We start from the raw sequence: 13869 nt of genomic DNA, 5'->3' as shown, positions 1-13869 counted from the left end.
CAACATTTTCAAGATACAATGGTCTTTTCTGATCCATCGTAAGTTGAAACCAGACTTAACATACAATGCCTCCAACTGAGATCCAACCAATCTAGGTCACTTCTCTGATAAAATAGCTGTGTTAGTTGCTAGTTAGCAGCTATTCCTGACTGTTTGTGTAAGGATGTGTAATGTGTAAGGATTTGTTCTGTCTTAGTTATCTGCTTATTTTTTCATAAATCTCAATTTTCTCTTATCTTGGATGACATTTTGGGGGTTTGGAACTGATTACTCAATTTACAATGGTCGTCCTGGAATATTTTAACATGAGGGACCACTGTATGTGAAATGCCAGTCTTATTTAATACATTTTTTTATTAAATCTTACATCTTTATTTTTATTATTTTATTGTATTATCTTTATATTTTCTACAACTTTATTTTCCCAGACATACTTTAATATACTCCTCTCCACAAAATGTAATATGGCAACACTCACGACTGGCTGCCACCTAGACAGTTTCCATTCATAATTCATTTACAGATTCATGTGATCCAATAAGATAAGCGGAGAGCATGGACTACTTCTGGAAGTCTTTTTCTTAACCCTAATACTGGAGCAGTCATATAATTGCTTTGATAAGGTTACCATGTGCAGGGGAACTGATCAGATAAATTAAGTCATGAGTTATGTTACGTAGAATATTACAGAACATGTGATTTTCATCGGATAGAAAAAAATAGAATCACGGGGCAAATTTAACAAAACTGGTGTAGAGGGAAACTGGCTTAGTTGCCCTTAGTAATCAGATTGATCTTTTTATTTAAAAAAAAAAGCTCTGAATAATTTAAGGTGGAATCCGATTGGTCGATATGGGCAACAAAGCCAGCTTACCTTTGCACCACTTTTGACAAATCTCCCCGTAAATCCCTACTATGCTCTTAGATCTTTCTAATTGCCCAGTCATGCTGTCATGCTCGGCTCAGGTGATGTGCGGAGGTCTGCCAGGTTAGCAGCACGTGTGTATTTTTTTTTTTGTTTGTTTTGGGTTTGGAGTTGAGCTGTATCCACCTCCCTTCAGGTGCACTGGGTGGGGTCGTTTGTGAGTTTAAATTACACCTGTTCCCAGTGTCCTGTGAGGGTTATAGCTCCTATCTTGCTCTGAGGTAAGGTGGAGTTGCTGTTTCTGCTCATCTACAAGATAAGTTGGTTTTTGTTTTCTCTTTTGTGTGTTCTGTCTAGGCTCTCAGAGACACCTGCCTCCTCCAGGTCTTGAGGAAGCAGGCTGTCTTTTCCCCCTTTCCACCATCTTAGGGACTTTAGGGAATCTACAGCCTTAGGCAAGGGGGCACGTTTATTCCCACCTTTAGGGTCTGAACGTGGGCACAGAAGTCCGGGGAGAGTTGGTAGGGAATTGTCAGGAGGTGACCTTTATTCCCAGCTTCTCGCCTAGATGCTTGTTTTGTGGTTTACTGTGTGTTTTTGTATATTGTATCCTACCCAGCGTGACACATGCTGAGCGTGTGCTGAACAATCTAATATATATGCAGAAAGTCCAGCCGCCCCCAGTATCTTCTGACATGGTATATTGAGTGAGGCATGTTGTCTTACAGATCTAATGCAGAGTTTTAAAGAGTATTGCACTCTTTATAATGTAGCAGGGATGAAGTCAGAAAATCTGGATTTTGCTGTGGATTTGTTCTTGGGAGGTCAGAGCCCCCAATGTTCATAATATGACAGCACACAATAAGGACATACCATGATATTAGTACCAGGCTTCTCTTCACCAATACAGATGGGCGGTCTATGGCACTGCTGGAGGCTGTTTTGGAGGTCAGTACTATATATAGTATACTACTATGTATAGTACCCGACTCCAAAACATCATCTGGAAGAGCTATAGACCACCCATCTGTGCTGGTGACATCACTGGGCTCACTGCTAGGCAGAAGTCTCCGCCTAACATAGTAAGCAGAAGCCCGGTCTTTTCTAACTACATCGGCCGTGAACAAGGTCTGAGATGGACCGAAACGTTGGTCGCAATTAATATATGTGCACCCCAAGGATGGAATAAATTATTTCTTCATTTAAAAAATCTTGAGGAACGAATGTTGACGTTAAAGGGGTTGTCCTAGTTATAAAAAGTGATCAAAAAGTCATACACACTTCATAATAGTATTAATAACTACAGATGGCCCCTCAAAAAATGAGCCCTGACACAGCTCCGCAGGTGTAAATATCAAAAAAAAAGTTATAGGGTCAAAATATGACAATGCAGAGCAAAAACAAAACTTTTTTTTTTTTTAAGGAAAAAAAAAATGGCCCATCTGCCGGTTTTTGGTGACTTTATCTCCCCACAAAAATTAATGAAATGTGATCCAAAAACATACACACTCCAAAATGATATGAGTGAGAGCTACAGATCACACTGCAAAAAATGAGCCCTCACGCCGCTCTTGCTCTATTGATTTAAATATAAAAAAATCGTTATGGGGGTCAGAATATGGTAAAGCAAAGAAATATTTTTTTTTCTTCCAAGTTTTACATTCTTTTTTAAGTATTAAACCTATATAAATGTGGTATCACTGCAATCGTTTACTGCACAGTAAAAACAAAACCCATACTCCACTTCATTGGAATTTGCAAAAAACAAGCCCTCATATGGTTATGTAAAGTGAAGTAAAAAAGTTTCGGCTCCAGGAAGGCCAGGAGTAAAAAATAAATAAATAAATAAATAAATAAATAAAAGGGAAATGGAAAAAACGGTCCTGAAAGGGTTAATACAAAACACAAACACAAAAGGAACAAAAAAATAACTCAGTAACCAAAATCCTAACATAATCCGATTTGCTTTTCAATCTGCACACGTGTCCCTTCCCCTTCCAGAGCACAAACACAGCCCAAGTACTCGGAGTCAGCAGCTGCCTCCAGATTCACCCAGAGATGCAGGACAGTCCGAATTAAAAAAAGAAGGGGTGAGGCTGAGGTCCAAGAATACAACACTTTATGTTAAAACTTGCATGTCAGACAGAATAACAACAAGAACAAAAAGATCAGTGTTAATTACTTTTTATCGAGTCATAACATAAGACGTCGGGAGATACAGTGTATATACAAGTGTAATAGTATGTAGACTGTATATAAGGGCTCATTCAGACGGCCGTATGCTGTCCGCAAAAATGCGGATCTGTTTTTTTGCGGATCTACAGACTTCAATAGAAGTGAATGGGACAGCATCTAATCCGCAAAAAAACGGATCCGCATTTTTGCGGACAGCATACGGCCGTCTGAATGAGCCCTAATGCTGCAATTTTCAGTTTTCCAGTATTTAGACTTTTTCTCTGTAACTTCTCACATTTTCAGTGTCAGTACCACAAAATTATGTAAAATTACTTAATCGTGTGTCAGTCATTCCGTATTTCTCTATAATGTCCTATATGTTGTGTGAGTGCGAGAGAGAGCAGAATCTCAAGTTTTATCTTATTTGGCTGTCATTTAAGGAATTATTAATACACTGCTCAAAAAAATAAAGGGAACACAAAAATAAGACATCCTAGATCTGAGTTAATTAAATATTCTTCTGAAATACTTTGTTCTTTACATAGTTGAATGTGCTGACAACAAAATCACACAAAAATAAAAAAATGGAAATCAAATTTTTTAACCCATGGAGGTCTGGATTTGGAGTCACACTCAAAATTAAAGTGGAAAAACACACTACAGGCTGATCCAACTTTGATGTAATGTCCTTAAAACAAGTCAAAATGAGGCTCAGTAGTGTGTGTGGCCTCCACGTGCCTGTATGACCTCCCTACAACGCCTGTGCATGCTCCTGATGAGGTGGCGGACGGTCTCCTGAGGGATCTCCTCCCAGACCTGGACTAAAGCATCTGCCAACTCCTGGACAGTCTGTGGTGCAACGTGACGTTGGTGGATAGAGCGAGACATGATGTCCCAGATGTGCTCAATTGGATTCAGGTCTGGGGAAAGGGCAGGCCAGTCCATAGCATCAATGCCTTCGTCTTGCAGGAACTGCTGACACACTCCAGCCACATGAGGTCTAGCATTGTCTTGCATTAGGAGGAATCCAAGGCCAACCGCACCAGCATATGGTCTCACAAGGGGTCTGAGGATTTCATCTCGGTACCTAATGGCAGTCAGGCTACCTCTGGCGAGCACATGGAGGGCTGTGCGGCCCTCCAAAGAAATGCCACCCCACACCATTACTGACCCATTGCCAAAACGGTCATGCTGGAGGATGTTGACAGGCAGCAGAACGTTCTCCACGGCATCTCCAGACTCTGTCACATGTGCTCAGTGTGAACCTGCTTTCATATGTGAAGAGCACAGGGCGCCAGTGGCGAATTTGCCAATCTTGGTGTTCTCTGGCAAATGCCAAACGTCCTGCACGGTGTTGGGCTGTAAGCACAACCCCCCACCTGTGGACGTCGGGCCCTCATATCACCCTCATGGAGTCTGTTTCTGACCATTTGAGCAGACACATGCACATTTGTGGCCTGCTGGAGGTCATTTTGCAGGGCTCTGGCAGTGCTCCTCCTGTTCCTCCTTGCACAAAGGCGGAGGTAGCGGTCCTGCTGCTGGGTTGTTGCCCTCCTACGGCCTCCTCCACGTCTCCTGATGTACTGGCCTGTCTCCTGGTAGCGCCTCCATGCTCTGGACACTACGTTAACAGACACAGCAAACCTTCTTGCCACAGCTCGCATTGATGTGCCATCCTGAATAAGCTGCACTACCTGAGCCACTTGTGTGGGTTGTAGACTCCGTCTCATGCTACCACTAGAGTGAAAGCACCGCCAGCATTCAAAAGTGACTAAAACATCAGTCAGGAAGCATAGGAACTGAGAAGCCGTTTGTGGTCACCACCTGCAGAACCACTCCTTTATTGGGGGTGTCTTGCTAATTGCCTATAATTTCCACCTGTTGTCTATCCCATTTGCACAACAGCATGTGAAATTGATTGTCACTCAGTGTTGCTTCCTAAGTGGACAGTTTGATTTCACAGAAGTGTGATTGACTTGGAGTTACATTGTGTTTAAGTGTTCCCTTTATTTTTTTGAGCAGTGTATAATGCTTTATGAGAAAATTTATGTCTACATTTCGTGGTTACAATTTTTCTATAAACCCTCTGAACAGACTTGTTGTCCATGATCTTTCTGACCAAAACAACCTACAGTAGCTATGTAACAATGATTAACCCTTTAATGGAAGTCTCTGCACTTTCCAATTATTTGTCTGAGTGAATAAGCAAATGATTGTATTTCAATCTGCAATTCACACAATATTTTAGGGCCGATGACAGGGAGAGAGTTAGGTATTAGATGATTACACGTGCTACACATATTAAAGTCTATGTACTCATTACGCCCATAGACTGGGAGTACACCTAGGAATATAAAAAGCAGCAGTTCCCTATATGTTCATTTGGAGACCAAGAAGGAATACAGTGTTAAAGAGGACCTGTCACCGCTCCTGACATGCCTGTTTAATAGCTTCATGCATTCCCCATGTAATAACCATTCTGGAGCATCTATTCTTATATCTGTATGTTGTGCGATTCCTTTATTATTTCTACTAGAAGTTATGAATGAATTGCTAGCAGTCTGCAGTAAGGGCACAGGGGGGAGGTAACCAGTTGGGGGTGTGTACCTACACAGACTCACTCTATCCAATCAGTGCTGCCATTTCCAGACTGTGCAGGCACACCCCCCTAACTGGTTACCACCCTCTGTACCCTTACTGCAGACTGCTAGCAATTCATTCATAACTTCTAGTAGAAATAATAAAGGAATAGCACAACATAGAGCCATAAGAATAGATGCTCCAGAATGGTTATTACATGGGGAATGCATGTAGCTATTAAACAGGCAGGTCAGGAGTGGTGATAGGTCCTCTTTAAATGTTACTTTTATTAAAATATTTTATCTGCACATTTATAATATACAAGTACATGTCAATAAATTAGAATAGTGTTGAAAAGTTTATTTATTTCAATAATTCAATTAAAAAAGGTTATATAGATTTATTACACACAGAGTGAGCTACAGTATTTCAAGCGTTTATTTCTTTTAACCCCTTAAGGACACAGCCTTATTTCACCTTAAGGACCAGGCCATTTTTTGCAAATCTGATCAGTGTCACTTTAAGTGCTGATAACTTTAAAACGCTTTGACTTATTCAGGCCATTCTGAGATTGTTTTTTCGTCACATATTGAACTTCATGACACTGGTAAAATGAAGTCAAAAAAATTTATTATTTTTTGCATAAAAAATACCTAATTTACCCAAAATTTTGAAAAATTAGCAAATTTCAAAGTTTCAGTTTCTCTACTTCTGTAATACATAGTAATATCTCCAAAAATTGTGATGACTTTACATTCCCCATATGTCTACTTCATGTTTGAATTATTTTGGGAATGATATTTTATTTTTTGGGGATGTTACAAGGCTTAGAAGTTTAGAAGCAAATCTTGAAATTTTTCAGAAATTTACAAAAACCCAATTTTTAGGGACCACTAAAGCTTTGAAGTCACTTTGCGAGGCTTACATAATAGAAACCACCCAAAAATGAACCCATTCTATAAACTACACCCCTCAAGGTATTCAAAACTGATTTTACAAACTTCGTTAACCCTTTAGGTGTTGCACAAGTTATTGGCAAATGGGGATGAAATTTGAGAATTTCATTTTTTTGCCTAATTTTCCATTTTAACCCATTTTTTCCACTAACAAAGCAAGGGTTAACAGCCAAACAAGACTGTATCTTTATTGCCCTGACTCTGCCGTTTACAGAAACACCCCATATGTGGCCGTAAACTACTGTACGGCCACACAGCGGGGCGTAGAGTGAAAGGTGCGCCGTTTGGTTTTTAGAAGGCAGATTTTGCTGGACTGTTTTTTTTGACACCATGTCCCATTTGAAGCCCCCCTGATGCACCCCTAGAATAGAAACTCCAAAAAAGTGACCCCATTTTAGAAACTACGGGATAGGGTGGCTGTTTTGTTGGTACTAGTTTAGGGTACATATGATTTTTGGTTGCTCTATATTACACTTTTTGTGCGGCAAGGTAACAAAAAATGGCTTTTTTTACACCGTTTTTATTTTTATTTTTTTACGGTGGTCACCTGAGGGGTTAGGTCATGTGATATTTTTATAGAGCCGGTCGATACGGACGCGGCGATACCTAATATGCATACTTTTTTTTATTTATGTAAGTTTTACACAATGATTTCATTTTTGAAACCAAAAAAAAATCATGTTTTAGGGTTTCCATAGTCTAAGGGCTCTTGCACACGACCGTATGCCCTCCGAGACATACGGTCCGTGAGCGGGCCATATGTCCCGGAGCGGCATACATCGTACGCACGGGAGTGCACAGCATCATAGGTTACTATGATGCTGTGCGCATCGGGCCGCCCGCCAGACTATTGTCCCGCACTCATATGATATTATGAGTGCGGAACAATAGCCCCGCGGGCGGCCCGATGCGCTCAGCATCATAGTAACCTATGATGCTGTGCACTCCGGTGCGCACGATGTATGCCGCTCCGGGACATATGGCCAGCTCACGGACCGTATGTCTCGGAGGGCATACGGTCGTGTGCATGAGCCCTAAGAGTCATAGTTTTTTCAGTTTTTGGGCGATTATCCTGGATAGGGTATGATTTTTGCGGGATGAGATGATGGTTTGATTGTTACAATTTTGGCGTACATACAACTTTTTTGATCACTTTTATTACCTTTTTGGGAAGTAAGGTGGGCAAAATTTCAATTTCATCATAGTTTTTTATTTTTATGGCGTTCACCGTTCGGGTAAAGTAACATGACCGTTTTATAGATCAGGTCGTTACGGACGCGGCGATACCAAACATGTGTAGGGAATTTTATTTTTTTCATTTTTAATTAGTGATAAATGTGTTTTTTGATTTTTACTTTTTTTTTTGACCCAGACCCACTTGGTTCTTGAAGATCCAGTGGGTCTGATGTCTGTATAATACAGTACAGTACACTATAGTGTTTTGTACTGTATTTTACTTACACTTTGTCTGAACAGATCTATGCCTTTAGCACAGATCTGTTCAGCACCATGGACAGCAGGATGCCAGAATGGTTATTACATGGGGAATGCATGTAGCTATTAAACAGGAATGTCAGGAGCGGTGAAATGTCCTCTTTAAATGTTACTTTTATTAAAATATTTTATCTGCACATTTATAATATACAAGTGCATGTCAATAAATTAGAATAGTGTTGAAAAATAAAAGTGTTGAAAATATAATAATTTAATTAAAAAAGGTTATATAGATTTATAACACACAGAGTGATCTACAGTATTTCAAGCGTTTATTTCTTTTAATGTTGATGAAAATCATGTTTAATACAGAAATGTTGGCCTACTGAAAAGTATGTACACTATATACACACCCAATACTTGGTTGGGGCTCCTTTTGCATGAATTACTGCATCAGTACGACGTGGCATTGAGGTGATCAGCCTGTGGCACGGCTGAGGTGTTAGGGAAGCTCAGGTTGCTTTGATGGCGGCCTTCAGCTACTCTGCATTGTTGGATCTGGTGTCTCATCTTCCTCTTGACAATAGCTCATAAATTCCTATGGGGTTTAGGTCAGGCGAGTTTTCTGGTCAATCAAGTACAGCGATACTGTGGTTATTAAACCAGGTATTGGTGCTTTTGGCAGTGTGGGCAGGTGCCAAGTCCTGCTGGGAAATGAAATCAGCATCTCCATAAAGCTTGTCAGCAGAGGAAAGCATAAAGTGCTCTAAATTTCCTGGTAGGCAGCTGCACTGACTTTGGACTTTATATAACACAGTGGACCAACACCTACAGAGGACATGGCTCCCAAAACCATCACTGACTGTGGAAACTTCACACTGGACCTCAACCAACTTGGATTGTGCCTCTCCGCTCTTCATCTAGACTCTGGGACCTTGATTTCCAAATGAAATGCAAAATGTACTTTCATCTAAACTTATAACCACTGAGCAACAGTCCAGGACTTTTTCTCCTTAGCCCAGGTAAGGTCGCTTCTGACGTTGTTTCTGGGTCATGAGTGGCTTGACATGAGGGATGTGACAGTTGTAGCCCATGTCCTGGATATGTGTGTGGTGGTTAATGAAGGAGTCCACTCCTTGTGAATCACCCACAAATTCTTGAATGGCCTTTGCTTGACAATCCTTTCAAGGATGCAGTTATCCCTGTTGCTTGTGCACCGTTTTCTACCACAATTTTTTCTTCCACTCAACTTTCCAATAATTTGCTTGGATACAGTACTCTGAACAGCCAGCTTCTTTAGCAATAACCTTTAGTGGGTTACCCTCCTTGTGGAAGATGCCAATGACTGTCTTCTGGACAACTGTCAAGTTAGCAGTCTTCCCCATGATTGTGTAAGCCTACTAAATCAGACTTACGGACCATTTAAAGGCTTAGGAAACCTTGGCAGGTGTTTTCTGCTGATGAGCTGATTAGAGTGTGACATATTGAACTTTTTCACAATATTCTTATTTTCTGAGATATTGACTTTTAGGTTTCCATTAGTTGTAAGCCATAATCAATATTAAAAAAGACATCAACATTAAAGTGTGAAAGTAGCCTTAATAAATGTTCCTTAAAGAGGACTCGTTACTAAATACAAACATACTAATATAAGTATAGACATAATAAATAAATCAGAAAGAACCAGCACAGTGTGCAACCAGAAATAGAGATGTTTTTACAATTGCAGTCACATACCTAGTATTCGTTCAAGCTCTTCACACTTCTTTACTTCACCAACAAATTTCCTTTGAAAGGCGCTGACATGAGGGTTAAGCTAGAATAAACAAGTAACAATTACAGGTCTGGATTTCTCAGGTACTCTCAAGAATACCTACAGAGTACTGCACCCTGGACTCTAGATTAGTCACATGAAGCTATGCGTGTTCTGCTCAGAGAAAATGTCCTGAATTGATTTGAACATTAGAACAAAACTGTCCAGAAGAAAAGGTGAACTGAAAACAACTGATGTGTGAATGATGCACAATGCATTCAGAAAGTCTTCAGACCCTTTCACTTTTTGTTATGTTGTTGCCTTGTGCTAAAAATTTAAGTTTTTCCCCATCATTCCGCACGGAATACCCCATAATGACAAAGTAAAAACAGAATGTTAGAAATCTTTGTTAATTTATTTAAAAGGAAAAGCTAGTCTTGCATTGACATAAGTATTCAGACCCTTTACTCAGTACTTAGTTGATGCACCTTTGGCAGAGATTACAGCCTCTAGTCATCTTAGGTGTGATGCCACAAGGTTTGCTCACCTGGATATGGAGGTTTTCTACCATTCTTCTCTGCAGATCCTCTCAAGCTCTGTCAGGTAGGATGGGAACTGTCAGTGGACATCCATTTTTAGGTCTCTCCAGAGATTTTCGATTGGCTTCACGTCAGGGCTCTTGCTGGACCACGCAAGAAAATACACAGAATTGTCCCTAAGCCACTCATGTGTTGTCTTGGCTGTGTGATTAGGGTCATTGTCTTGTTGAAAGGTGAGCCTTTAGTCCGGTCTGAGGTTCAGAGCACGCTGGATCAGGTTTCATTAAGAATATCTCTATACTTTGCTCTAATTAAGCTTTTCCTCAACCCTGACAAGCTTCTCTTTCCCAGCCAATGAAAAACACCTCCACAGCATGATGCTGCCACCACCATGCTTGGTGGTGGCAGCACTGGCTGTTTCCGCCAGACATGACACTTAGAATTGGGGCCAAAAAGTTAAATCTTGGCTTTATCAGACCAGAAAATCTTGTTTCTCACCGTCTAAGAGTCTTTAGGTGCTTTTTTGCAAACTCCAGGTGAGTTTTTTTTGGTCTTCTACTGAGTAGGTTTCTTTTGGCACTCATAAAACCCAGATTAGTGGAGTGTTGCGGTGATGGTTAAAGTTTTAGAAGTTTCTCCCATCTTTAAAAGAATCTTTGGAGCTAAGCCAGATTGAACATTGGGTTCGGGTCACCTCTCCTACAACTACTTAGTCAGGTGGGGTGGCGAGCAAGAGGAAAAGTCCCGTTTCTTCCACACTTCTCCAATTATGGAGGCCACTGTTCTCTTGGGAACTTTTAGGGTACTTTCACACTAGCGTTATTCTTTTCCAGCATTGAGTTCTGTCCTAGGGGCTCAATACGGGAAAAGAACTGATTTATCCTAATGGATTCTGAATGGAGAGCAATCCGTTCAGGATGCATCAGGATGTCTTCAGTTCAGTCTTTTTGACTTTTCAGGACGGAGATAATACCGCAGCATGCTGCGGTTTTATCTCCGTCCAAAATTCCAGAACACAGCATTTTTCCCAATTGAAATGCATTAATGCCGGAACCGGCCCCGAGTTTTCCAGCAAAACGGATCCGGCATTGCGGTCTGCGCATGCTCAGACTGCAAAAAATGTGAAAAAAAAAAAAATTACACCGGAGAGACGGATCTGGCATTTCAATGCATTTGTCATACGGATCAGGGTCCTGATCCGTCTGACAAATGCCATCAGTTTGCATACGTTTTGACAAATCCTCTGCCGCAAGTGTGAAAGTATTTTAAGTGCAGCAGAAATAATTTTTTACACTTCTCCAGATCTGTGCCTCCACACAAAATTCTGCCTCTGAGCTCTACAGGCAGTTATTTCCTCCTCATGGCTTGGTATTTGCTCTAATGCATTGTCAGCTGGGCTGTGTCTTTCCAAATCATGTCCAATCAGCTGAATTTACCACAGGTAGACTCCAATACACATGTAGAAACATCTCAAAGATGATCAAGAGAAATGGGAGGTCCCCAGAGGTAAATATCAGGTGTCATAGTAAAGTATCTGAATACTTATATCTATGTAAAACTTTAGTTTTTCACTTTTAATAAATTTGTAAACATTTCTAAAATTGTTTCCACTTTCTCATTAGGGGTTATTGAGTGCAGATTGATGGGGAAAACTTGAATTTCTTTTTATTTTAGCACAAGGCTGTAGCACTACAAAATGTGAGAAAAGTGAAAGGGTCTGAAGACATTGTAAATGCACTGTAGATACATTCTGCGGTTATCTGAAAGATACAGGATCACACCCCAATGACAGAAGGAAGTAACAAATACCCATACATGCCCACGCAGAGGGTGCCACAACACTTTATGTGCCCAGCCAAATGGTACTAACAGAAGACGGCAGTGAACCCCAGGGAAATGGTAGACTTTGAATTCTGACATATTTTGTAGGGGACAATATTATACATGGAAGGTGACACCATCATGCCCACATGGGGGCAGGCTGGACTATATATGTCCATTTTCACATGAGGGCTGTATTTCCCATCTCTCCACAGATCTACTGACTTGTGGTCACCGTATTATACGAGTACAGTTCAGGAAGTCACAGCATCATAAATCAGTGTTCAGTCTGGGAACTACAGCTCCCAAATAGGGCGTCTTTCCTGGACTAAATGTGCTCAACTGGCCTTACACACACACACTAGGAACAAAATCAGTCACGCTTGACAGGGGTGCTGACAACATAATGTCAGCGCTGTAGACAATATCACGTTTGTACTGGGAAGCTTGATCAAAGTCATTTTCAGTAGGAGGGGCACTTAGACTGGCGCTCAGGGGGGCCAGTTACATCACGCTGGCGCTCAGGGGGGGCCAGTGACATCACACTGCCACTGAGCGGGGGGAGTGACGTCACGCTGGCCATTGACGTCAGGCTGGCGCTGAGTGACATCACACTGATGGGGGGCGAGTGACGTCACCCTGGCGCCTCGGGGCGGGACAGTAACATAATGCAGGCGCTGAGGGACATCACGCTGATGGGGGGCGAGTGACGTCACCCTGGCGCCTCGGGGCGGGACAGTAACATAATGCAGGCGCTGAGGGACATCACGCTGATGGGGGGCGAGTGACGTCACCCTGGCGCCTCGGGGCGGGACAGTAACATAATGCAGGCGCTGAGGGACATCACGCTGATGGGGGGCGAGTGACGTCACCCTGGCGCCTCGGGGCGGGACAGTAACATAATGCAGGCGCTGAGGGACATCACGCTGGCCCTCAGAGTGGCCAGTGACGTCAGGCTGACGCTAAGTGACATCACACTGAGGTGGGGCGTATGAAGTCACGCTGGCGCTGAGGGACATCACGCTGGCACTGAGGGGGGTGAGTGACATCACGAACATCGAGGGGAATAAGTGACATCACCGACGCTGAGGGGGCAACATCATGCACAATATTATATTATAAAGGGATCAGGTTTTAGATCAGGCTGGTATTACTCTAGAAAAGTAACCCAGATAATGCCAAATACTCACATCCCTGAACTCTGCCAAGCCCATCTCCCCGAGCTCGCTGACACAGTCATAGGCAGAACCAGACTGCAGGAAGAGCTGCGCCAGGCACATAGTCTCACTGCGGAACAGAGACCCCATCCTGGCACACCACGTATCCGGCCGCAGCTCCTTCCAGTGACATCCGCAGTCACCAGATCACCACGACACTGAGTGACACCGGCTTTCCCTGCTGTCTCCACGTCGCTTTTCCCAGTCTCTCCACACAGGACTTCCGGGATGAGGCTCGTCCGTGACGTCTACGATCACGTGGTCGGTGTCAGAGGGGAGGAGTAAACAACAGAAGCTCTAAGTCCTGAAAGCGCCGCTTGGAGAATTACGCCCCGCCCCCCGTAGTGAGGTGATGCAGTGCATACCGGGAATTGTAGTTTCACTACAGCTGGAGCGCAGCAGGTTGCTGACCTCTGCATGGCACCTTTGGGCTACGTCTACACGACGACATTTGTCGCGCGACAGATAGGGGACACAACTACATTGCAACATTTGTAGCGCAACATTTTGTCGCACTAATGTCCCGCGA

General features: G+C 42.4%; 1 protein-coding gene across 2 annotated transcripts in view; it reads right to left on the bottom strand.

Annotated features, from left to right (window-relative positions):
- The window catches only part of ATP6V0A2 (ATPase H+ transporting V0 subunit a2), a 61709-nt gene extending 48129 nt beyond the window's left edge, over positions 1-13580 (bottom strand). For both annotated transcript variants that reach the window (XM_040416215.1, XM_040416216.1), the window contains exons 1-2: positions 13314-13580; positions 9748-9826 (exon numbers count right to left, since the gene is read on the bottom strand). In XM_040416215.1, coding sequence (XP_040272149.1) covers positions 9748-9826; positions 13314-13430 — 196 coding nt within the window. In that variant the 5' untranslated portion in view covers positions 13431-13580. The remainder of the gene's footprint in view (positions 1-9747; positions 9827-13313) is intronic.
- Positions 13581-13869: the final 289 nt, after the last annotated feature.

This window comes from Bufo bufo, chromosome 2 (assembly GCF_905171765.1).
Source record: "Bufo bufo chromosome 2, aBufBuf1.1, whole genome shotgun sequence".
In the NCBI taxonomy this organism is placed as follows: Eukaryota; Metazoa; Chordata; class Amphibia; order Anura; family Bufonidae; genus Bufo; species Bufo bufo.
Note: the sequence above shows the minus strand (reverse complement) of the source record. Positions and strands in the feature narration are given on the sequence as shown.